The following is a 26658-nucleotide window of genomic DNA, read 5'->3' on the forward strand; positions in this document are numbered from 1 at the left end:
ACTCCACTGATACTCCACTAATACTCCACTGATACTCCACTGATACTCCACTAATACTCCACTGATACTCCACTGATACTCCACTAATACTCTATTAATGCTCCACTGATACTCCACTGACACTCCACTGATACTCCACTGACACTCCAATGATACTCCACTGACACTCCAATGATACTCCAATGATACTCCACTGATACTCCACTGACACTCCAATGATACTCCACTGACACTCCAATGATACTCCACTGACACTCCAATGATACTCCAATGATACTCCACTGATACTCCACTGATACTCCAGTGATACTCCACTGATACTCCAATGATACTCCACTGATACTCCACTAATACTCCACTGATACTCCACTGATACTCCACTAATACTCTATTAATGCTCCACTGATACTCCACTGATACTCCACTGATACTCCACTGATACTAATACTCCACTAATACTCCACTGATACTCCACTGATACTCCACTAATACTCCACTGATACTCCACTGATACTCCACTGATACTCCACTGATACTCCACTGATAATCCACTGACACTCCACTAATACTCCACTGACACTCCAATGATACTCCACTGATACTCCACTGATACTCCACTGATACTCCACTAATACTCCACTGATACTCCACTAATACTCCACTGACACTCCACTAATACTCCACTGATACTCCACTAATACTCCACTGATACTCCACTGATACTCCACTGACACTCCACTAATACTCCACTGATACTCCACTGATACTCCACTGATACTCCACTGATACTCCACTAATACTCCACTGATACTCCACTAATACTCCACTGATACTCCACTGATACTCCACTAATACTCTATTAATGCTCCACTGATACTCCACTGACACTCCACTGATACTCCACTGACACTCCAATGATACTCCACTAATACTCCACTGATACTCCACTGATACTCCACTAATACTCTATTAATGCTCCACTGATACTCCACTGATACTCCACTGATACTCCACTGATACTAATACTCCACTGATACTCCACTAATACTCCACTGATACTCCACTAATACTCCACTAATACTCCACTGATACTCCACTGATACTCCACTGATACTCCACTAATACTCCACTAATACTCTATTAATGCTCCACTGATACTCCACTGATACTCCACTGATACTCCACTGATACTCCACTAATACTCCACTGATACTCCACTAATACTCCACTGATACTCCACTAATACTTGACTAATATTTGACTAATACTCTAATGAGATTTAGTTGACATGTACAAAGTAGGTGCAGTGTTACTTATAGTTAGTATTCATGTCAAAAGTGCAATTAAGTCCATTTAAAAATAAAGTGTAATGTGATAAATGTTTCAACAAAAATTGATTAGAATATATTTCGAGTACCATGAAACTTCAAATAATAACCGAGTCCCAAATAGAACTCTGCTATTTGCATCGTTATCTCAATGAACAACATCTCAACACTAAATTAAAGACCTGTAGACCTGTCTCAAATACGAGCCGGTGCAGTGCAGCGATTGGGGAAAATGAAGTTTGAAGTTTTACGGTAGTCCAGACGAATGTGTGCATGTCGGATGAGTCTCAGTGAGATGTGTGTGGACTCACAGTGATGTTGCGCAGGTGTTTCCCCAGGCCCTGTTCACTGCAGTCGGCCTCACACACCGGCACCTGCTCTTCGGTGTCCTCCAGCCACTTCATTAACACCCCTGCGTCCGCTCCGAACTCCTGCAGCTGCTTCTGGCACGACCCAACCTCCTGCTTCCTAACACACACACACACACACACACACAGCGTTATCAAATAGTCTGACATCTGGTAAAAAGCATTACTAACATTGCACGTATTGTAGCACTGTTTTTTACAGCACATGGTTTCTATAGCAGTCCTAGCTAATCAAAACCCTCACTTTACACAATGAAATTAAAAACAGAGACACGTTACTGTTCAAAATGTTGAGTTCAGAAAGAAAGAGTTAATTTTCTACACTGATAATAATCAGAAATGTTTCTTGAGCAGAAAATCATCATATTAAAGTGATTTCTGACGGATAATGTGACACTGAAGACTGGAGTAATGATGCTGGAAATTCAGGAATAAATTACACTTTACTATATATTCACATAGAGAACAGTAATTTTAATTTGCATTAATATTTCATATTTTTTCTGCATTTTTGATCAAATAATGCAGCCAGGGTGAGCAGAAGACTGGACAGTTTTCTTGCAAAAACATAAAGAAATCTTGCCGACTAGTACACTTTAACAGTAGTGTATGTCAGAGCCAAGAGAAGATTAAACATAAATGAATAAGATCACACTATGATTTGAGGTTAGGGTTGCCAGCCGTTCCATAAAATGAGGAATCGTCCCGTATTTAAGGCATCAGTTTGTCCTGTACACACAGGCATATGCTCTAAATTGAGAATTTATCATTCTTTTGAGACAAATCATTTTGGTGGAGGGCATAGAGAGCCTAAGTCCCTCCCCTTCCGGTCGACCACCATGGGACCTTATTTCGGAAAAATATTGAATGGAAGTCAATGGCGAGAGACAACAAATATTTTGATCTGGTTTGAATTGTGCCCTGAATTACACATATGATGTTTGTCAATTTAAAAAATACATTTTAAAGTAAAGAAAGTCGCCGTTTGATGTAAAACCGTTGGACTGTGAAAATACGTTATTACAAAGACTACAAACCCCAAAGGCGCACATTTTCTCCCAATGAATGAAGCTAACTTTACTGAGGCTGATGTCTGTCATTGTTTCTACAGTCTTACGTTATAATCGTAACGTTACGCCGTCATACCTGAGTGTGTTGTACCAAACGAGCAGCGGATCTCACTCGTTGTTTCTCTTCCAGGGAGATGTAGTTCACAGAGTGATTTTCACATAAAACTAAATGTTACTCTTCTGTTGTATGACAAACTGCGACGTTTTTGACTTTCATAATTATCTTTTAAATTGACAAACATCATATGTGTATTTGAGGGCACAGTTCAGACGGAATAAAAAGAAAAGTTGTCTCTCGCCATTGACTACCATTCATATTTTTCCCGAAATAAGGTCCCATGAGCCGGAAGCGGAGGGGCGGGACTTATGACCCAGGAGAATCCTCTGCCGCTGGTCATTCACATCGAGCGGGACAAATCCCTTTCACTGTCCGTGAATACTCAGTACCTTTCCAACGGGATGACGTAATGCCTCAGACCAGCACAAGACGAACTTATTGTGGTTAAAAACTATATACATTTTTTTTTTTTTCGCTAGATAAGACCCTATTCCTCAGATGGGATCGAAAAGCCCTTTGAGACTGCATTGATTTGGACTTTGGAAGTCCATTGTGTGGAGAAAAATCCTGAAATGTTTCCCTCAAAAAACGTAATTTTTTTTTCCACTGAAGATCTCGGATGAGTAAATTATCCGCAAGTTTTCATTTTGAGCTGAACTAATCCTATAATCACTTACTTCTCCATGAGTGTGTCTTTAAAAGCATTGAAGCTGTCGCAGATGTTCTGCATCTTGCTCTGGAGAAGATCTGCGCTTCCTTCAGGACCGGATCGGCCCAGTTCCTCACACAGTTTCCGTAGGGTTTCCACGTCCTCCGCACGCTCACACAACTCCGCATCTGTGTCCTACACATAAAGACTTTATTATTACAACTTAAACAGATTACAGGACACGCACAGAGAGCTGCCATCTAGAAAATAACCCTTTCATCACTTCACAGCCGTAAACCATGATTTATATCATAGACGAGTGCAAAATGAGCCGTCAATATCTTAATGAGAGAATCTAATGTTAACAAAGAATAATAACTTCAGTAACACTTCACAATAAAGTTCATTAGTGAACAAGAACTAATAATGAGCTGCACTTATTAATCTTAGTTTATGTTAATTTCAACATTTACTAACACTAACATACAATGAATGACTGTATTTAAGTAATGTTAACAAAGATGAACCAATACATGAACAAATGTATTGCTCACGGTTAGTTCATAACTAATGTTAACTAACGTAAAGTGTTAGCATAACTTCTGTAACACGCATTGTTAGCTCATGTTTGCTAATGCATTAAAGGAGTAGTTCACTTTTAAAAAAACTTTAGCTGATAATTTACTCGCCCCCATGTCATCCAAGATGTCCATGTCTTTCTTTCTTCAGTCGAAAAGAAATGAAGGTTTTTGATGAAAACATTCCAGGATTTTCTCCATATAATGGACTTCAATGGGAACCAAACGGTTCAAGGTCCAAAAGAGAGTTTCAGTGCAAACTGTTCAAAGGGCTTTAAACGACTCCAGACGATGAATAAGGGTCTTATCAAGCGAAACGATCGACCATTTAATAAATAAATAACAAGGTTTAAGTTTTATAAGCTCAAATGCTCGCCTTCTGTTCGAACTCATTCATCAAAATGAACGAATCTTTTTCCGAGTCAATTGATTCGATTCGTTGGTTGAATGAACCAAATGACTTGGAAAAAGATTTGTTCATTTTGATGAATGAGTTCGAACAGAAGGCGAGCATTTGAGCTTATAAAACTTAAACTTTGTTATTTATTTATTAAATGAGCGATCGTTTCGCTTGATAAGACCCTTATTCATCGTCTGGAGTCGTTTAAAGCCCTTTGAACAGTTTGCACTGAAACTGTCTTTTGGACCTTGAACCGTTTGGTCCCCATTGAAGTCCATTATATGGAGAAAATCCTGGAATGTTTTCATCAAAAACCTTCATTTCTTTTCGACTGAAGAAATAAAGACATGGACATCTTAGATGACATGGGGGCGAGTAAATTATCAGCTAAAGTTTTTTGAAAAGTGAACTACTCCTTTAACACTGGGACGTTACAGTAAAGTGTGTCCTATATCCACTATAGGCTAATAGAAGTAATATAACTGAAGCAAAGGCTTGACCTGTGTGTGTTTCAGCTCACCTGTACGAGCTGTGAGAGTTCAGCGACGCTCTTCCCGGGTCCGTCGCTCTCCGCCAGAGCCTGTGAGCTCTTCATCACGAACTGCTGCAGCTTCTCGGAGGTCTTCTCCACCCGCTCCACCCGCTCTCTGAGCTCCTCCATCTGAGACAGCTTCCGCTTGTGGCGCTCAGAGGCGTCCGTGAAGCGCTGGGACAGGCTCTCCATCCGACCGCGGAGCAGGCTAGCGGCGGCGGGATCCGCGCTCTCCACAAACGCCTGCACCTTCAGCTTCATGGCGGAGATGCTGCTCTGCCGGATGGACATGTCCTGCTCCACAGCCTGAAACACACACACACACACACACCTTCCATCAACATGCATCCCTTGAGAACAAGTAAAAAGGAATATCCAAATTTGGAGAAATCCAATTTTCCTTGAGCTTTTGACATCTAAGAGGTCGTCATATTATAAGAATATCCTGTGTGTTTCAGAACTGAAAACGTCCTTGTTAGTCCATTAAAAGCTTTTATTGACACCAGCCTCAGCAAACGACTCGTTTTTCAAAGTGGGGAACTATGACGTCAAAGAGGATAAAACCCCACCCCCGCAGAAGAAGATCAACGCGGCTGGTTTAGCCCCGCCCACCGATTCGCGCATTACACGCATAGCTAAATAACATAGATGCCTACCTCGTGATGTCAAACCGGATCGATCTACCGAGCGATACAGAATATTGTGCAGCGCCTGGTTGTGGAAGAAGACAGTCGCTGCATAAGCTTCCTCTGGACTCCAATAGGACTAAACTTTATTTTTAATGACGTTCAGCTGATGAGGTAAAACATCGTCCGTCTGTTCGCTTCATTTCACTGAGGATTGTTTTGTACTCAAGACTGGATTTGCAGAGCGATTAAGAGTAAAGAACGGTGCTGTGCCGTCTATATTGGATCTGACAGGAATGGTGCAACACACGGACTCTGGGTCCAACATGTATGGGCCAATCACTCCGGTCACCATTTTACAACATTGGACGTTTTCAGAACAATTTTCCCCAAGTGCACCGACGGGTGAGTCGAAACTCATTATAATATGCAAAACTGTTCTCCAATCACAGCAGTGGGCGTTCACTTCCAAGTCTTCAGTGCGAGACGCCCATAAAAACCCAGCGTTTCTCAGCTAGGCTCAAAACTAGGGTACAAAATAGCCTATTATTTATTCATTTTGATGTTTTTGAATGCAAAAACCAAGCGAACGTCATAAGTCGACCTCAGACAACAATATAATACAATTTAAAAAGCCACTTCATGACCCCTTTAAGGTAAGATATTATCAAGCTATTATTTCGATACATATTTTGTAACGATGTTTTAAAGTGGTGTTTACTAAGTTAAGATGAAATCTCTTCTAGTCTTTTTAACCCCAAAATCATTTTCGGATGGAGCGGTCCAAGACTTAAAGACTTTTGTTGCACTTGAAATACACATAAAAGAACTGAGGAGTTTATGTGGTTGTAATCAAAATAGTAACAAATCCTTTTTTAACACTTTAACCCTCATAGGAACGAATGGGAAATGGGGAATTATTTATTTATTTATTCTGAATTAAAATCAACATTTTCAAAGAAATATTCTTCAAGGTTTTGATGTTTTTTCCCCCTGCTTTCCAACTTACAAACTTCAGTATAATTACATACACTTCAGAATAAATATATACCTTAAAAATGCTAAAACAAAAAATGATTATATAATCTCTAAATATATCCCCGAAAACACACAGAAGAAAACATTGACTTATGATATATATATATATATATATATAATATTGTTATAATGTGGGTTTTGTGTCTTGTTATTTTGTTATCAGTTGTTCCCTGTCTATTAATTATCCCAGGTGTTTATTATTTCTCACGCCCCCCTCGTTATCTGGTTTAGCTTGTTTTCAATAGCTTTTAATCAGTGACAGTTTTATTGTGTGTCGCCTACGTGATGCTCTTTTCTCTCAAAAATGAGCCAAAACAGTGGCATCTGAAAATGTCATCCAAATCCATCAGTTAAGCCCAATTAAATATGGATATTAGGGTAAGATCATAAGTTTTATCAAGCTGTTATTATTTTACATTTAGATACACATGTGTGTTCAGGGTTGAAGTCTGGAGCATTTATACAGTATTTCACTTAAATAAGTATCTAGTAAAAATAAACAATGTACAATAATAATCAAAACGCTTTCATCATGAGCAGAACACAAAGTTAACTAGTCGTCTCAAAGTTTATGTAATTCCTTGCCATTTACTAATAACCCTGGTTTGAAGGGTCAGTCAGATACGTTTGAATATGCCTGAAAGGTGAAAGGTCACGTACTGCCTGTTTGCTGAGAGCACTTGTGATGGAGTGTGAGTCGAGTGGCACGTGCGGCGTCTCCTTCACGCTCTCCTCCACCTTCTCCATCCAGGACATCATCTCGTCCAGCCCGTCCTGGACACTCAGAGAGCGGGTCAGGGTCACCTGCAGCTTCTCGTGGCGGTCGCTCACACACTTACACAGGTTATCGTATCTCTCCGCCACGTCGTCTACAAACACAAGCAGGTTCACACATGCTTTATTCACGTGTTGTTCAAGCGGCCTAAGCTCTGAAAACTAAAAATACAAATAGAAGGAACTGCAAAAAATACAGGCGAAACTCCAATAATGAGAAGATCCTGCTAAAGTTCAGTAATTCAACTTAAAAGATGAAACTAATATATTATATAGACAAAGTGAGATATTTCAAGCCTTTATTTCTTATAATTGTGATGATTATAGATTACAGCTTACGAAAACTAGAATATTGTGAAAAGGTTTTCATATCTGTAAGACATAATCTTCACAATTATAACAAATAAACAAATAATGGCTTGAAATATCTCACTTTGCACATAATATATTAGTTTTCACCTGTAAATATGATGGAAATAGCTAAATAAATCCTGGTAAGCAATAGTAATTTACATAAACTGAGTATAAATGAATTTCAGGTTGTATAAAGAGGCAGAGCATGCTGGAGTGATGAATGAGGAAGAGGAGTCCACTGTCCTACATCAGCACTGAGAGGAAGCAGAGCAGGCTTGTGTGAATGTGAATGTGCAAATGTTGGTCAAATAAGATGTTTTTCTGCTATTGGCAACGAGATTAATAAAAATGGTTTGGTTTGGTTATAACTCTGATGTGTTTTAGCTTCTAAATGTGTAATTTTATCATGCATAGTTTAAACTGTAACATGTTTAAATATCATGTTTGCACTTAATTTTACAGATTTTGTATGTGTTTTTTTTTTTGTATTCGTGATTCGGGGCTCTGAATTGTGAAGCACCATTGAAACGGCTTGCTACGGATGCGAAAAACGCAGAAAATCGAACCCGATGCGATTTTTTTTAATGCCGGACAAGAGTTTCGGAAGTCTTTAAATATTTCGACTTTAATCTTGAAATTTTTCAACTTTAATCTTGAAACTTTTCGACTTTAATCTTGAATGTTTCGACTTTAATCTCTTAATTTTTCGACTTTAATCTTAATTTTTTTTTCGACTTTAATCTTGAAATTTTTCGACTTTAATCTTGAAATTTTTCAACTTTAATCTTGAAATATTTTGACTTTAATCTTGAAATATTTTGACTTTAATCTTGAATGTTTCGACTTTAATCTAAAAAAAATTCGACTTTAATCTTGAAATTTTTCGACTTTAATCTTGAAATTTTTCGACTTTAATCTTGAAATGTTTCGACTTTAATTTTGAATGTTTCGACTTTAATCTTGAAATGTTTCGACTTTATTCTCGAAATGTTTTGACTTTAATTTTGAATGTTTCGACTTTAATCTCGAAATGTTCCGACTTTAATCTTGAAATGTTTAGACTTTATTCTCGAAATGTTTAGACTTTAATCTCGAAATGTTTTGACTTTATTCTCGAAATGTTCCGACTTTAATCTTGAAATGTTTCAACTTTAATCTAGAAATTTTTCGACTTTATTCTCGAAATGTTTCGACTTTAATCTTGAAATGTTTTGACTTTAATTTTGAATGTTTCGACTTTAATCTCGAAATGTTCCGACTTTAATCTTGAAATGTTTAGACTTTATTCTCGAAATGTTTAGACTTTAATCTCGAAATGTTTTGACTTTATTCTCAAAATGTTTCGACTTTAATCTCTAAATGTTTCGACTTTAATCTTGAAATGTTTCGACTTTATTCTCGAAATGTTCCGACTTTAATCTCGAAATGTTCCGACTTTAATCTTGAAATGTTTCGACTTTATTCTCGAAATGTTCCGACTTTAATCTCGAAATGTTCCGACTTTAATCTTGAAATTTTTCGACTTTAATCTTGAAATGTTTAGACTTTATTCTCGAAATGTTCTGACTTTAATCTCAAAATGTTTCGACTTTAATCTCGAAATTTTTCGACTATAATCTTGAAATGTTTCGACTTTAATCTTGAAATGCTAGATTTGTTTGTTTTGTTTTTTACGTTTCGGTTCAGGGCTTCCGTAATTTATAGTGCTATCACTCTCATGGTAGTATATAATGATGCTTATTTACAGCGTGCTGATTTAAAAAAAAATACTTAATGAAGAAATTAATAATAAAAAAAAACATACTTTGACACCAGAACATATGACGCATATTTTAAAAACACATCGCAAACACTAAAACGTCTTTTAAAGGCGTTTTATAGTGCACTGAAAATAAATGGTAACCTAGTGAAAAACCTAGTGATATTACAGTAATGGCATTTTACATTAAGAGATTGGAGATTTTGCGTTATTGTCTTCACGATCTTAACTTTGGTTTTAGGCCTTTCTGCTTGTGGTGTGTTTTTGCGAGACTTAATGTGGACTCACCAACGGCCTCCTGAATCTCCTCAGGATTGGACAGCAGTTCTCCCTCCGCAGAGATCAGGGCGTCACATGACCTCCTCAGCGTATCCAGCACAGCCTGATGGGATGCCGTTTGCCCTTGAAGACTCTGGAACAGACCAATGCTTATTACAATCCACTAATAAGAGTGCAGTCAATAGCCTGGTTATCTTAAAGCACAGCATCAGTGGTGTGTGTTCGTTGTGTTCACGTGAGACAGTGGCATTATAAAAGGTTGAGAAGGTCAGAAGACAGTCGTACTGCACATTCCTAGAGAAAGTAATGACACATCTCTCTGCGTATCTGATCTCGCTGGATGTGGTCTGAGTGCATCATGGGAGACGAAATCTATTTAAGTGTGATTAGCTTTCTCTGCTTCTCTATTTACCTTCGCAAGAACAACTAGCTTTAGTGCGTCACAAGTAAATTAAATCTGTGCTAAGTCTTCAGAGCTATAAATACACAGAAAAAGAGAAACGACCATGCATTTTTATAATGTTCTACTGGAAAATTATGATTTTGTTCAGTTTATCTAAAAGCATATAACACTCCACAGATACATTTTGTTTAGATGGTATTTTTGATTGACGCATATTTTAAAAACACATCGCAAACACTAAAACGTCTTTCAAAGGCATTTTATAGTGCACTGAAAATAAATGGTAAATGGTTTTCAAGTCAAAAATGTTATTAAATATAGCTGAATCAACCTAAATGCATTCATTTATACAAACAAAATAAATTGAGGCTTTTAAGCTCAAAATTGCTGGTTACCACTTTTTACAGTTTGAGGATGACCTAAAGTTAATACTCTGCAAGTATATGAAATTATACCCATAATATTTAGTTTGAACTCATAATATTTTTATGAGTTCAAACATGATATGTGAACGACACTCAGGTCAGTCAATGGGCCAATGAATGCTGGATCGTCAATAAAGTTTAAGCCTTGCCACTTGAAATATTCCAGTGCAACTGGGTTATCATAATTTACCCGGGGTTAACAAATGACCCTGGGTGTTCATACTCTGGGTTACCCAGGGTTAACGTTCTTATTTGCATATTTGCAGTGTCAGTATCATTGATTGGCACTGAATTCGTACTGGCTCTAGCATTTGTTTCCTCGTATTTCAGACTAGAGCCCGATCGATAAAGGATTTTGAAGGCCGATACGATACAAATATTTTTTGGTTTTAAAATCCGATATTCCGATATATCGGCCGATATATATATATATATATATATATATATATATGTATATATTTAATATATAATATATAAAATATATAAAATATATTTTATTTTATTTTTTTTCAGAAACGCGCAACAAAACATTAACAGATTTCCCTAACGTAGTTATATATGAGTTTTAACTAAAATAATATGATAAAGCATTTTAAAAAGAAACTTGTTTCTTTTATTGTCACAACAGAACAGAGGAACATCAAAATATATTAAAGTTCTGATAAATAAAATAATAATTAGTCCCTACATTGCCTTATAAGCTACCTTATAATTACAATGTCAGGTTAGCTAGTCTATGATGAGCCATAATTTAGCAATAGATAACGTCATACTGCAAATTGTAAAACATACATTTTCAATATAACAGGCCAAGGAGAGATGATTAAAGCGTGTTTCGTCCGTTTTTATTTTATTTTTGAAATATTCATTTATCGGCCATTATAACTGCCGATACCGATAGTTTGGAAAATGTCTAATATCGGCCGATATATCGGTCTGGCTCTATTTCAGACTATCAAGTTTACACTGAATCGTCCTTTCAGACTATAAAGGCAAGAATGAAACGGTCTATTCTTCACTCCAAATGACGTGTTTCCAGTCACCATTTGACATTTTCAATTCGAACACTGAAACGACGGTTTATATTCAAAGCACTGTGTTTTTCATGACTGTCTAAAGCTTGTGAATATGAGGCACGTGATTGGCTGTCAGTGGCTAAGCACTGCATCATTGCGCACTGTATAAGTTTAGCAACACAATGTGGAGATAACAGCACAGAAGAGATGCTACTCCTCATCAGGAGCAGGGTTTCATCACCTGACCCGCTTTTAAATCACCAATGTGAAATGCTCTACGACAGTGTGTTCATGCCTTGGTCTCCTCCAGCTGTCTCTGCAGGGTTTGTGGGTCTCCGGCGATGGGCTCGGACTGCTGTCTTCGGGACTCGTCCTCAGAGACGCTGAGCCACTTCACCAGAACACCACTGGCATCTTCATACTTCTTGAACTTGTCCACCACGTCTTTGAGATTGTTTCCGAGCTGATTACACTGAAACGCACAAGTTTACAGTTTATCATCTCAAACATTTTCATTTTTAATTATTTATATCAAAAACATTGGAAGGAATAGGTCACTTAAAAATGCTAATTCTGACATCTTTTACTCACACTCAAAAGAATGAATTTATTTCTTCTGCTGAACACAAAGGAAGATATTAAGAAGCTGACGACCCCATTGATCTCCACAGTATTTATTTTTCTCCTATTGAAGTCAATGGGGTCCAACTGTAAGGTTACCAACATTTTTCTCTTCTTTATCTTCCTTTGTGTTCAGCAGAAAAAAGAAACTCATACAGGTTTGAAACCACTTGAGGGTGATTTTTTATTTATTTTTATTTTTAAGTAAACTTTTCCTTTAATAATGTAATGACAGGATATGTTTGCTGAATTACAACCATTGAGAGACAAATGCTGCCATCTATTGGTTGTAATTATAAAGTGGTTAATTTCCCATACAGCTAAACTAACTTAAATGTGTGTCTGGAAAATGTGATATTTTTGCAATGTTCCTGAGATAAAAATGGTCTTTTTTAAAGGAGTAGTTCACTTTTAAAAAAACTTTTGCTGATGATTTACTCGCCCCCATGTCATCCAAGATGTCCATGTCTTTCTTTCTTCAGTCAAAAAGAAATTAAGGTTTTTGATGAAAACATTCCAGGATTTTCTCCATATAATGGACTTCAATGGGGACCAAACGGTTCAAGGTCCAAATGAGAGTTTCAGTGCAAACTGTTCAAAGGGCTTTAAACGACTCCAGACGATGAATAAGGGTCTTATCAAGCGAAACGATTCACTCATTTAATAAATAAATAACAAAGTTTAAGTTTTATAAGCTCAAATGCTCGCCTTGCTCTGTCCTGTGATGCGCGTTCGTGACTCTCCTGTTCATCAAAATGAACGAAATGACTCGGAAAAAGATTTGTTTTTTTGATAAACGAATAAAACCCCTTATTCATCGTCTAGAATCGTTTAAAGCCCTTTGAACAGTTTGCACTGAAACTGTCTTTTGGACCTTGAACCGTTTGGTTCCCATTGAAGTCCATTATATGGAGAAAATCCTGGAATGTTTTCATCAAAAACCTTCATTTCTTTTCGACTGAAGACCATCTTGGATGACATGGGGGTGAGTAAATTATCAGCAAAAGTTTTTTTTTAAACTGAACTACTCCTTTAAGTTTAATGGTGGGGTACCTGGACAGAATCTGCCACTGACTCTACATAAGATGGAAAAGAGCATTACCTGTGAGTGCAAGGCTTTGTATCGAGCGGCAGCAGAATCCAGCTTTTCTGTGACTGCAGAGCAAGTCCCGGACATATCAACCACCGCCAGGCCGTCCGTCCCCCCAGATCCCCCGCGGTCGCAGGCCTTCGCCGCGTCCAGCACCTTCTGGCCCGAGATGGTAATGAAGCGCAGGTCTCCTTTATGAGAGATGACGTCTTCAGAGAAACTCTTCTGTCTCTGTAGATGATTCCTCAGAGTGTCCAGACTGGCCGCGGGCGTCCTCAGCTCCTCCACCTGCCCGTGGGCCTGCTGGAGCCACGTCTCGAACTCCTCACAGTCCCCCTGAAACTTCTGCAGCTCCTCCTGAACCGTCTGCATGTGCTTCATCTGCTGCTCGGCCTGCGTGAGAGAGGACTCGTAGCGGCCCTTCAGCTCTTTGATGTCCCTCTGTAGCTTGTCTTTTTCCGCAGGGGACAGGACCTGCGCCTGTTTGTCCAGTAACGCCTGCGCTGACTGTGTGGCGATGATCAAGTCCTGCTGTTGGGACAAGATCTCCTGGTGGTGAGCCTGTGGAGAATGGAGGGCTTAGTAAGTATTAAAAAGTACTGTTGAGTTCAGATATTTGCATTTAAAAAAAAGTAAACTATGATACATTTTCAATATATTACAATTATGGTCACACATGCTGGCTGGTTGATTCAAGGCTTAAAGGTTCACTTTGAAATTAATTTTTGGTATGTTTTATCTGACCTCAAGGGCATCCAAGATGTAGGTGTCTTTATTTCCGCAGTAGTTTCAATTTTGATATTTTTAGGTCAAACCATATAATGGAGGTCTATGGTCACCACCTCAAAGAGCATGCACAGAGAAGTCCAGATTAAACATGATTTAATGACTCGTAAATGAAAGTACACATTAATGGCCTAAGACACGCAACGAAAGGTTTGTGTGAGAAAACCAACAGTATTTATATCGTTTTACCTCTTGTAACCACAGCCACGTCCAACTGATCTCTCGCGCGGTTGCAAAAGAAATTCAACGTTGTCTGTTGATAAATCGAAATCGTCTTCCATTGCGATTTCCTGTCTAAATATGTTCGGATCTTCACAGTGAAGGGCAACACTTCTGAAATCTCTGTGTAAACAATGAGTGACGTACACGCGCGAGAGAGACCACTTCCAGCGCTTGTGCAGACCGAAGCGCCCTCAGATCAGTTGGACGTGGCTGTGGTTACAAGAGGTAAAAACGATATAAACACTGTTGGTTTTCTCACACAAACCGCTCGTTTCGTGTCTTAGGCCATCAATGTGTACTTACATTTACGAGTCATTAAATCATGTTTAATCTGGACTTCTCTGTGCATGCTCTTTGAGGTGGTGACCATAGACCTCCATTATATGACTGACAGACAAGAACGGTTTGACCTAAAAATATCAAAATTGAAACTACTGCGGAAACAAAGACACCTACATCTTGGATGCCCTTTAGGTAAGATAAAATATATCAAAAATTAATTTCAAAGTGAACTATCCCTTTAAAGATCACTTCAAAGAAAGAATCAAGAAGCAAACAGAGATAATCCAATAAACAGACGACAATAACATCCAGGCAGCAACATTAACACAACACAAAGAACAGAAGCTAACTGAGGATATAAACACACAGTCAAACAAAGAGCAAATGAGAAAAGGTGATTATCAAGGCACAGGTCAATGGGATCAAACACACACACACACACGGGGAAAACTGGGTCAAAGGGTCAGAAAATAAACAAGATTCATGACAACTACATTTAGTTTAGTATTTAAATAAAATCAGTAATAATTACACTTGTATGCTGAAGTGTGCTTCTGTTTCACAAGGGTATGAGAAGGAACTAGGGTAAATAAATACTGAAGTGCTCACTTGAACTCGATCATACTGCTGGTCCAGGTCCAAGGCTTTACCGTCTTGCTTTTCGCCGGTATGTAGACTTGTGTTATCTGTAGCGTCTAAGGCATTTCCATTAGGATCATCTCCCTCGCCGATAATCCTCTTCACGGACGTGTACTCGGGCATGTTCCCGTTCTGTTTACCCGTCCGGTCCTTTTGTATTCCACCCATTTCTTTCTCTTTCCCAATGTTGGAGATCCAGCCTAGAAGACCTTCAATTTTGGTTTTACTCTCCTCGAGTTGTTCAACAGCTGCTACCTGTATTGTTGCAAAATCGAAGAAGAAATAACTATGATTTACTGAGAATAGTCACAAAAATCCAAACACACCTTGAAATAGTTAAACTACCACTTGAGTAGTGTTTGGGAAAGTGTTTTCCCCCTAACCTTCTCAGTCTCCTGCTTGATAGCACTTGTCAAAACCTTCTCCAGATCCTTCCTGGACTCTTCTGCCTTCTGGTTGAGCATGTTCGCCTTGCTCTTCAGCTCTTCCAGTTTGTCCTCGAGAGCCGATATCTGCTCTGGAGTGAGTTTACTGCGATTCTCCTCCAGAAACTTCTTCGTGCTGCTGATGACTTCATTGAGGGCACTGGCATTAGCCTGCAGGTCTTTCTGTAGAGCCTGAGAGACCAGCATAGAGAAAGAATCTTTAATATTCAACAGATAAAAACAATATAATACGTAATGAATTGCAACAAGCCACTGTGTTAAAGTAATTTATCCTCGGGTAAAGGGTTAAAGGAGTAGTTCACTTTTAAAAAAAACTTTTGCTGATAATTTACTCAACCCCGTGTCATCCAAGATGTCCATGTCTTTCTTTCTTCAGTCGAAAAGAAATGAAGGTTTTTGATGAAAACATTCCAGGATTTTTCTCCATATAATGGACTTCAATGGGAACCAAACGGTTTAAGGTCCAAAAGACAGTTTCAGTGCAAACTGTTCAAAGGGCTTTAAACGATTCCAGACGATGAAAAAAAAGGGCTTATCAAGCGAAACGATTTTCCGAGTCATTTGGTTAATTCAACGAACAAAACGAACGAATTGACTCGGAAAAAGATTTGTTCATTTTGATGAACAGGAGAGTCACGAACGCGCATCACAGAATAGAGCAAGGCGAGCGTTTGAGCTTATAAAACTTAAACTTTGTTATTTATTTATTAAATGAGTGATCGTTTCGCTTGATAAGACCCTTATTCGTCGTCTGGAATCGTTGAACAGTTTGCACTGAAACTGCCTTTTGGACCTTGAACCGTTTGGTTCCCATTGAAGTCTGTTATATGGAGAAAATCCTGGAATGTTTTCATCAAAAACCTTAATTTCTTTTCAACTGAAGAAAGAAAGACATGGACATCTTGGATGACATGGGGGTGAGTAAATTATCAGCAAAAGTTTTTTTTTAAAAGTGAACTACTCCTTTAAAATCAATAATCGCCACAAATTTAGTTGATTCATCTGCCTCCATTGGAGACGCCATTGGTTGCTATGTATAGCAACGCCCAACTTCCTGCATTCCAATCAATTCCCGATGGGTGAAATCAAGACCCACTTTACTTTTTTTCTCATTTATGTTTCACTTTTGCAATTGGGAAGCAAAGACTTCAATTGCATGCCAACTTTAACAAAGACCTCTAATAACTTCTTTAACTGTGTGTAATATAAGTACAAGTGTGAGCAGGTTGTACCTGATGCTCTTGCTGGTATTGCTGGAGGTCTCCCACACTCTTGGCACTGACCGCCTGCTGCTGGTGGCCAATCAGTCGGTTCTCCGTCTGTGTTAGATCATCAAACAGCTCCTGCAGCTTTTCTGAAAACTCCCTCTGCTTCTCCACAGCGGCCTAGCACATCAGCGTTCAGTTAGAGAAGAAACCACAGCATCAAAGCAAACACAGAGCATTCAACCATTAGCAGGGACTGAGTATGCTGTAAACATGCCAGCCATTCAAAGAGAATTTGGCAATGGTAAAGAGATGTTGGTTAGTGCCGCCTTTACTGCTAGAAAGCATATCCACATGTAATGAAGTTTAGGTCCTTTGGTAGTAAGAGCTGAACAGGGTCAGGCAGCCTGAACAATGCGAAGAAGGTAAGTTGGTGGCAGTGATCAAGCCATGGCTTTCTGTGTTGTACATAAACAAATAGATTCTGATTAAAATCTGCAAAACACAGAGCAACAATTTGAGCATCACACACACACACACACACACAATGTATTCATGATTTGTCTTGACAATATCATAATGAAACTCTTTTGAAAGACCCCATGAAGAAAGAAAAAAATAACAAACAATATTCATTACTCATCTAAAAGGGTGTATCCATGTTTTGGTCAAAAGAATGACATTTTTTAATTTAAATTGGCTCTAGCATAGCAAGTAGCAGTTCATAGTTCATAGCATAAACTAAACACTATCTTTATTTTACAAGAATGGCAAATTATTTAAGATTTCCTCTACCAATTTCTTATTTCAAAATGAAATATATTGGCGCAGGAAAGAAAACTGAACACATGTCACTTTTTGGGTTAACCCTCTGAGGTCGGCTTTATGCGAACGATTAGGAGGATGATTTTCAGAAAAAACTCAAGGCCACAACATCAATTAGTCAAGTCTTGTGGACGCATATTTCGTACGTGTTTTGTGGCCTTATTTCAGAAACTTTCATTTTTAGTTTTTTCAATAACCACACAAACAATATTCTCTCAAAAATACATTTACATACATGTTGCTCACATATTATGGTAGCCCTGTTTGTACTAAATAGAGTGTAATTTCACCTGTGCCATTAATATGTTTGAAAAAGCACAAATGTCAGGCATGTCAAAACATCTCAAGCACCCCAAAAACACCTTGGACCCCAGAGGGTTCACGTCAAAACACACCACACATCAAATCAACCACTTTTAGAAGCATCTCCATGCATTTTCATGTGAAACGTCAACGGTCAGTGTGATCTCTCTCAAACCTGCTGCCGACTCTCATCCTCACGGATCTCCAAGTGGACCTCCAGAGTTTGTCTCCGAGTGAACACTCTGTCCGTGAGGTCTTTGAAAGATCTCTGGGTAGTGCTGAGAGCCCTTAGAAGGTGTCTGCTGTGAGCAGGACTCAGGAACTGAGCATGCTCAGAAATGAAGTTTTGGATATCAAAAGCAGCATCTTCCAGGAGCTGTCGGGTTCCTGACAAGTCCTTCTCTGTGTCCTGAATCAGGAACAATAAAGAACACTAAGTAAAACTGTTCAGATGATGACTTCATTTGATGTGGAAGGATATAATGTCACCCTTGTATTTTGGGCAACTTTATTAATACGTTCCAAGACAACTTACCTTAATTTGCTGAATCTTGATCTTAATTCTTTCTGTGTCATCAGTATCCATGATATCAAGCTTAGACACCCTCGCAGAATCATCTTGTATACAAGCTGATATCTTATCAAGAGAGCTTACCAAATCCTGATAGGAGCTTTCCAATTGGATCTGTAACCCATATGTGAAAAAGTGTAAGATAATCTAATTTGCATTATTCTATATTTACTCTTAAGCCTTCACTAACCTTCACTGTGTCAATGGCTAGTAGAATAGCATTATTTCGCTCAGCTGACAAGTAGCAAACATCTCTGTAAGCATTCTGTATATCTACATAGACCGCAGCCAAATCTTGGTGGATTTGCATGGAAATGAGTTCATCAGCAGAATTCAGAAGTTGCTCTGCTACGATCAAATCTGCTGTTAGTACGTCAGGGAGAGCAGCAATCTGTCTTTCCAGAGACTAGAAACAGAGTGTGTGGAAGTAGTTGAGGAACAAGAGAAAGCAATTGTGAAGAAGAGTGACAGAATAAGAGGAATAGGCAACAGGCTACAGTCTAGAAAGAGAGTATTAGTAAAAAGCAGGAGTATCTGGGGTCTGCAAGTCATGAGAAAGTGAAGAGATAGCCTGTTTATTATTTTATAAGTGACAAACCTGAACTTCCTCAAACTGACAATGCAAGCCCTCAATATTTTCTGCTAAGGAACCACTGGCCAGCAGGTCGCTTCTTATATCTTCAAGAGTATCGCAATGATCCTGAAGTCTCCCGACCCATTCCAAGTAATTCTGGGTGGAATATCTCTGCAAAAAGTGCATCATTATACTTACACCTTGATATCCAAACATGCACTTGGATGATAATGCTTTGGAAATTAGCATTAGTAGCAACACTCACTCTGGGTTTGACTTCTTCTGCCTGCCTTATGTTTGGACAATCGGCCACAGAGACCTGGTAGTTAGAGTTGGTTGAGTTGGTGGTATCATCTGTGGTTGGGATCTTGTTTTTATCATCCATTCTTTCATCTGCAAGGACAGTGTCTCCCAAAAGACCCACATCCTTGAGCACTTCTTGACCTCTACGTGTGGAGATCCCCTGAATCATATCCAGTACATCAGTCTGACGCTTTGATTCATCATAACTCTCAACTTCTTCTCTTGGATCGAGTCCTTCGTGTGCTTTCAAATCCAGGAGGATATCTGGATCCCTGATTCTCTCATTTGAGCTGGGATGATTGGCTGGAAAGGATCCAGAGGGATGCTGAATAATTTCATTAACGCTATTAATGGCTTGGCCTTGTTTTTGAGTTTCGTTCACACTTGCTCCATCCACGAGCTCATTTAAGAAATCACTGCTTCCCATTGATTCTGGTGCACTTTCATCTTTGGCTCTTACCATTTGAGGTAAATGTTTATCTTGGAGTTCAGCTTCAGCAAGCACTGTATCTCTACCCTGAGACTGTTTGAAGATGTCCTCACTATTCTGATCAAGAATGGCTCTGACAGTAGGACTCGGCTTTTGGGGGTCAGTCTGCAATTCATTGGATTCTGTGTGCATCTCTTCTGAACAATGACCTGAAGTTTCTACGAAGTCTTTTACATGTTTACAATTGTCACTTGTAAAGTCAGAATCAGCTGATCTGGCCATTGGAGTGTCCTTTGAGGCTACTTCATAACAACACTTGCTTTGCTCGCTTGGGTGTTGTGTGTTATGCGTACCTCCGCTTGAATCATCTTGACTAGAGTTAATAGCAATTTCAAGAGGTAATGGCTTGGGATTTACTGTTGATCCAGCTAAATCCTTCAAGTTGAGTTGAAGTGTGTTCTCTGATCCTTTGAAACCTATAGAGTTGTCAATGTCGCCATTTTGCTCTACATTACAGTCAATACTGCTTTCTGTACAGATCCCTCTAGGCTCAGGTGTTGTTATTGGTGCATTTCTGAACATTTCGGACATGTCCTCATAACTAGCCGAGACATTTACTCTGTTCTCTGTGCAAAATGGTCCTGGATCCTCATCAGAATGCTCATGATTTGTATTATTGGAGTATTCAGCTTCATATGATTTATTGGTCTGAAATGATACGTTCTCATTCAGCAAATTTTGAGCTAGTACGCAGTGACCATCAGTACTTAAATTCACCTCGGTTGCAATCTCCATTGGTGATGGGACATTTGCTCCATATAAATGTGTTTCTGCAAGAGTTTTAACATTTGGTAGCAAAGTGCTCAAGCTCCCCGAGAGTCCTTTGTCCAAAAGTGTGTTTGTTATCGCAGACTCCACCTTGGACCTCTTGAATTCCGGTTCAGGATTAAGTACACTCTCTGATTTTCTTTGATCAGAGCAAACATCACTTTGTGACGAACATGATCTCCCAGAGCCACTCTGTACAGGGATAACAACTTGACTGGCTATAGTCTCAAGATATGCCCCCTCCCCGACACACGATGAAGGACTTCCAGTTTCACAAGAAACACCAACGACAAAAGTGTCATTTGACCTTTTTGATTCATTTCCTTCCAAAGTGAAAATGCTTTTTCTTTCATTTGTGGTGCTCATCTCATTGTTAGTATCCATAGTCTTGAAACGTACACCACAATCCCCCCCTATTCCAAGAGTCTCAGCTACATCATCATACACAGTATCTTTAGACGGACCGTCACAAATGCTGGATAACAGAAGATCCTGACTACTGCTCACACCTGATATGTCTGTAGATTCCTGCATGGTTTCATCTGATCTTGAGCTTATTTGACCTCCTTTTGCTGAGTCAAGCGCCATAATGTCTAGCCTTTCGTCCTGCTGTGAATGTTGCATTATCTCAGGCTCTTCATCATCCAACATTCCCGACTGGAGGGCATCATTTACACCGAGCACGCACTTTGCCTCTGGATCAATGCTGATTGCCTCTGAACAGGGAACACTTCTGCTAATATCATCAGTAATCAGACCCCTCTCTAAAGCATCACAAACGCTAATGGTTTTTCCAACTGCTGCATCATAGAAACCACGCTTTTCCATGATCTGTAGGGCTATTTTACTTGAGCCTTTGTTGACAAAAGTGTTCAAAACTGACAATAAATCACTTTTGTTATCTTTCAAACCATCCCCTTTAAGCTGCAACGCAAGTATCTCGAAGACAGTCTCTTCATCAATAAGGCCTTTATCAAGAGCACCTTGAAGGTCATACCGTTTTCCAGAGGTGACATCTAAAATCCCATCTTCCTCTACTTGTGCCCTAAGAAGATGGACGGCGTAATCTCTGTCACCCCACACATCGTCTGTATGAGGGAATTCAGAGGGTATATCACTATATTTGGTTGTTTCACTGGCACTCAAATGTTTTTCTCGGCCGTTAACGACATCATCACATTCAGAATCAGCTACTATCGAGCACACACTTGTGGCAGTTGCTGCTATAGAAAAGGCTGTATGTGGTAACTCTGAACATGAACATGCAGAAACCTCAGGCAGTTTGTTCATTTCAATTACAGTCCCATGTTGGAAACCATTCTGATCTGTTGCTAAGGTGTTTCCACCAGAGTCAACGGGTAGAGTAGGCTCAAGGTAATTGTGTAATACGTTTACATTCACTACTTTATGTTCTTCTTCTGTTGGGTTTTCCAAAGGTTCACAAATTTGCAATTCTCCCAACACATCATAATCAGTTTCCAGACAATCGTTGTCAGTCTGGCGAAACTCATGCGAAATATTATCCACATGAAGGCCGCTAATATCATCTGATGCTTCAAAGAGTAATTTAGCCATTTTATTTAACTGGTGGTCCAAGATCAACAGCCTTTGGCCTGACGTTGGATCCATATAGCTATTCATCATGAGGTAGGAAATAAACAACTGTTTGGCCTCAGAGAGAGATGGCGCATCTGTGCTGTTTTTGTCACTCGTTTCTTCACCGGATGTACAAGATCCTTCCGTTTGTAGCTCCCGCATTACCAGCCATGATGAGAATCTGTTATTCAGTTCAGGTAAAACATCTGGGATTTCTATTGTCTTCAACAACTCTTTTGTAAACGTCTCAATCAAGTTATTCTCCACGGCAGAGTCAACATCAACTACCTCAGAGGTTTCAGGTACGTACAAGGCGGTTATGTTCTGCCGGTTATGCAGCAGTTCCCATGCAAGTTTTTCCGTGATTATATTTTGCTGAAGAGAGGTGGAGAAAGAGAGGATTTCACCAGCGTTGGGCCAAAGGAGACCCATGAATGCTTTCTGTCTCTCCAAAACTAACAACGCACTGCTCGAGCTAATTAAGTCACACTGGACGGCCTCGTCGACTGTAAGTCTCGCCCCGTTGCAAGGATTAACGATGCCACCATTTTGGGTCTGATGGCTTAATATCTCACTTGCAGTGTCCAGATCAATCAGACCCTCAGATAAGGCTTCCTCAACGGTCAGCTTTTGGCCGGTGTTGGGTTCAACTATGCCTCCTGCAAACTCGTGCATAGCTTTCATAACATTAATCTCTCCCCCAGATATAGTTCCATCTTTTCCACATTTCAGCGGAAGCAGGCGAAGTCTCGTCGGGTCGTGAATCAGGCTCCTCTTCACGAGCTGACTAAGTGTGACTCTTTCTGCAGTGTTGGGGTCAATCAAGTCCTGCCAAGTGTCCTTTCTCTCTGACATCTGGGTAAAGAGTGAGTCGGGTATCAGGCCAAGTTGAAAAGCCCTTTCCAGATGTAGGATATCACCGGTGTATCTTAACCCTCCAGTCACCAGCTGGATTTCAATGATCTTTATAGCTGTTTGCACAGATATAGCCCCATTTTCCAGGGCTGCAACAACTGGCAATGGTTCTAACGCAAACTGGGGGTCCTGAACACGTTTTTTAGCTTTATCCAAGTCTTCCAGTTGCTTGAACATTGTGTAATCCACAAGATTGTTCTCAAATGCATCCTCCAAGCCCATGCACAAGTGCTGTTCAGGCCAAATGATCCCATTGGTTATAAGTTGAGCCTCTAGTAGACCAAGTCCTGTGTTTTGGTCAATAAGGCCATTGATGACCGAGCAACACACAGACATGACAGCTCCACTTTCAACATCCAGAATCCCTTGAATGACCTGCAGTGCCTGGAAAGAGATTAAACAATGTTCAAAGGATGTTCAAACATAATCATTTTGATAACAATATTGGTTGGAAATAGCATCAAACATACTCACCCATCAGTCATTGTACAAGTCATCAGAAAGAGAAATGGGATGCAATAAAAGCTTACATGCATCTGTGAACAGAACTCTCAGTATTTTGTAGAACAACACAGTTAGAGAAAACACGCAGAGCATTATGTTCTAGTGTGCAGTGTGGTGAACCTCATGTAGACAGGATAAAGAGTATCCTGCTGTGAAGAAAGAGTGAGACTGGCTGACATGCAAGGTATGTTTACAGCATACTCAGTTTTAAAACACACAAAACGAGTATTTTTGCAGTAGTTTTTGGAAACGGTCTTACCATAAGCTGTCAAAACAAATATTAGTCATGCAGCTGGAGAGTTTTTACACACAATAAACGCAGAATATCCCACCTGATCAGCTGAAGACGTCGCATCCGCACACTGTTGCGAGAGCTCGCTGTAGGCCTGATGAAGTGATCTGAGCTGCTCTTTTGCCTCTTGCTTTTCTTCTTCTGTCATTCTAGTAAAAGAGCACATGAAAATGAAAAAAATAAGTTAAACAAAACAAATAAACAATGCCACAATGAAGCCCTGTCGACATTATAACGTACTTGTCACTGTGTTTGGTTAGGATCAGCTGGGTCGTTTTCAACGCTTCTCCAATTTGTTCCTTCTTTGTCACCATCTCCTCCATTGACATCTATAATGTAATATAATAATGCACAGTATGCATTAGATTAGCTGCACTTTGAAAGCCACTTCATCCAACATCTACTGTAGGATATTCAAACATCTGATATCAGATCAATGTTTTTAAGCAACCTCTCGCTATATGATTTGCAGGAAAAAATGAGGATATGCCGAGTTCCATGATTTAATGTTATAATGGGTTTCAGAAGTTTGAGACCACACTCAAAAAACTGGGATTCAAAATCCAAATTAACACAGAAAACAGACGTTTTGGGATTTTGAATATGTTAAAAAATTATGTAATTTCCATCCATTCGCTCTTTTATCCTCTTTAGGATGCTGGAGACTATCCCACACACACCTACGGACAATTTAGTGTCTCCAGTTCACCTGTGGTGCTTGGACTGTGGGGGAAACCAGAGCATGAAACCCATGCAAACACACGGAGAACATGCACACTTCACGGATAAATGCATACAATTTAAATGTAATCATTTATACGTATTGTGACACTGACCATGTAGTATAAATGTATTGTTCCTACTGAAGCACAAAATTCTCTTAATAGCATTCACAAATCATGCTCGTGTAACGGTGTGGTATTCTCAGGAACAGGCTGAAGATGAAATCAAAACGCTTTAATAATAATAATAATAAGAAGAAGAATCATGTAACCTTCAGGGAAACTCACATTAACACAACAGTGTAGATACTAGGTGACCAGACAAGGAGTGAACGCAACAAGGATAATTACTAAACACAGCTGACACACATGAACTAATAATGGCGGTAACCAAGGAGACGGACGAGTAGCGGGAAAGTGAACAAAGAAACATGTGACAGATGAAAACATACTGAACGTGACAGCTGGATATCAAGAGCAACGTGTTTTACACAACCCTGTGGAGTCAGCTTGTGTGCATGACGTTATTAAAGCAAATTTTAAAATCAGAAAATACGAGATACAGGAATTTTCACATTTGGCCTCAAACTTCTGGATCCCACTGTATTTTTAAAAGACATTTTGCCATGTTTATATCAACATCAAGGTTGAGTAATCAATCTTTTGTTAGGAGAATTATATATTCTGTCGTAAGGGATGTGACATTAGGTAGATGAATGGTAATTTTTTACACAACTTTCTAACTTGGGAAACAATATATTTTAAATGGCATTTAAATTGTTCTCTGCTCTTGGTCAATCAACAGCACATTTACCAACTAAACGACTTGGCTCTGACTCCAAAATGATTGGTGTGCAAGATTGTGTTTGATGAAGTGTAGAGATATAGCAACATCAATACTCTATACTGCTGTGATTTAAGCCAGAGTGTAATTTGTACAGTTTATCACACTGTACATGCACATATGATGGAGCTTATGGATACATTTTCATTGGATTATTATTGTTGCCCCATGTGTAAAATGGGACATGACCTCATGGCTGCTCCAGATGTGATATAACAAAAAAGTGATTAGGGTGATTATGTAAATCACAATTTGAAATGAAAGGGTAGATGTATTATGGGTAAATATTTGATGTGAAATGTGGGTGGATAATAAGTATGTGAACAACAAGCAAATGAAGAGATACAAAATAATAATCTTTATTCAGAACAACAACAATGTAATTGTGTTTTGATGTTTTTGACATATTAGCAAAGTTTGGAATTGTCAAAAAATTCAGTTCCCTGTAATGTTGACAAGATGCGGACATTAAAACAGCTACAGGTAGACAAAAACAATGGGATGGTTTGCCTTGTTTACCTGGGGTTTGCTAGTGCTCTCAGTGCTGGGTTTACAATCACTTTGAGCTTTTCCATCTTTGTTCAGATTCGTTTTCATACTGGACAATAACTTGTTAACTTTATCGCCATGTTCTTTCTTCTGGTCCTCAACAGACCTCTAAAATCATTGGAAAGAAATTGTAGTGTAGATTAGAAAACAATTTAGCACATTCATTATTAGCGCAAAGAAATACACAATATACTGTACAGAAAGGAATGAGCAGGTCTATTGAGCTCCCAGCCATTTTACATGGAATCATGCTTGGCAATAAATTAAAAATGCCATTAAAAAGAGAGAAAAAAAATGGATCACATAAGATATGAGACAATTTTAAACAATATCTTACAGTGGAAAAAAATGCCATACAGTGGTGTGAATAAGTTTTGACCCCCATGCTAAAGTTGCCTAAAAAGAGGAATAAAAAAATCATCTTTTTGATGTTGATCTTAATGCCTCAATTAGA

General features: G+C 39.0%; 1 protein-coding gene across 6 annotated transcripts in view; it reads right to left on the minus strand.

Annotated features, from left to right (window-relative positions):
* Positions 1 to 26658, minus strand: part of dst (dystonin) — a 302233-nt gene that overhangs the window by 146688 nt on the left and 128887 nt on the right. For 4 of the 6 annotated variants that reach the window (XM_089117354.1, XM_089117349.1, XM_089117350.1 and 1 more), the window contains 17 exons: positions 26175 to 26312; positions 24330 to 24418; positions 24130 to 24238; positions 19487 to 23677; positions 19246 to 19392; positions 18612 to 18761; positions 18252 to 18485; positions 16976 to 17128; positions 15681 to 15914; positions 15268 to 15552; positions 13381 to 13929; positions 11953 to 12129; positions 9823 to 9946; positions 7308 to 7516; positions 4972 to 5289; positions 3502 to 3668; positions 1640 to 1796 (listed from right to left, as the gene is read on the minus strand). In XM_089117354.1, the coding sequence (XP_088973480.1) occupies positions 1640 to 1796; positions 3502 to 3668; positions 4972 to 5289; positions 7308 to 7516; positions 9823 to 9946; positions 11953 to 12129; positions 13381 to 13929; positions 15268 to 15552; positions 15681 to 15914; positions 16976 to 17128; positions 18252 to 18485; positions 18612 to 18761; positions 19246 to 19392; positions 19487 to 23677; positions 24130 to 24238; positions 24330 to 24418; positions 26175 to 26312 (7431 nt within the window). The remainder of the gene's footprint in view (positions 1 to 1639; positions 1797 to 3501; positions 3669 to 4971; positions 5290 to 7307; positions 7517 to 9822; positions 9947 to 11952; positions 12130 to 13380; positions 13930 to 15267; positions 15553 to 15680; positions 15915 to 16975; positions 17129 to 18251; positions 18486 to 18611; positions 18762 to 19245; positions 19393 to 19486; positions 23678 to 24129; positions 24239 to 24329; positions 24419 to 26174; positions 26313 to 26658) is intronic. The other 2 variants (XM_089117352.1, XM_089117353.1) reach the window with 2 other exon arrangements.

This window comes from Pimephales promelas, chromosome 11 (genome assembly GCF_988280905.1).
Source record: "Pimephales promelas chromosome 11, fPimPro1.hap1.1, whole genome shotgun sequence".
Classification (NCBI taxonomy): domain Eukaryota; kingdom Metazoa; phylum Chordata; class Actinopteri; order Cypriniformes; family Leuciscidae; genus Pimephales; species Pimephales promelas.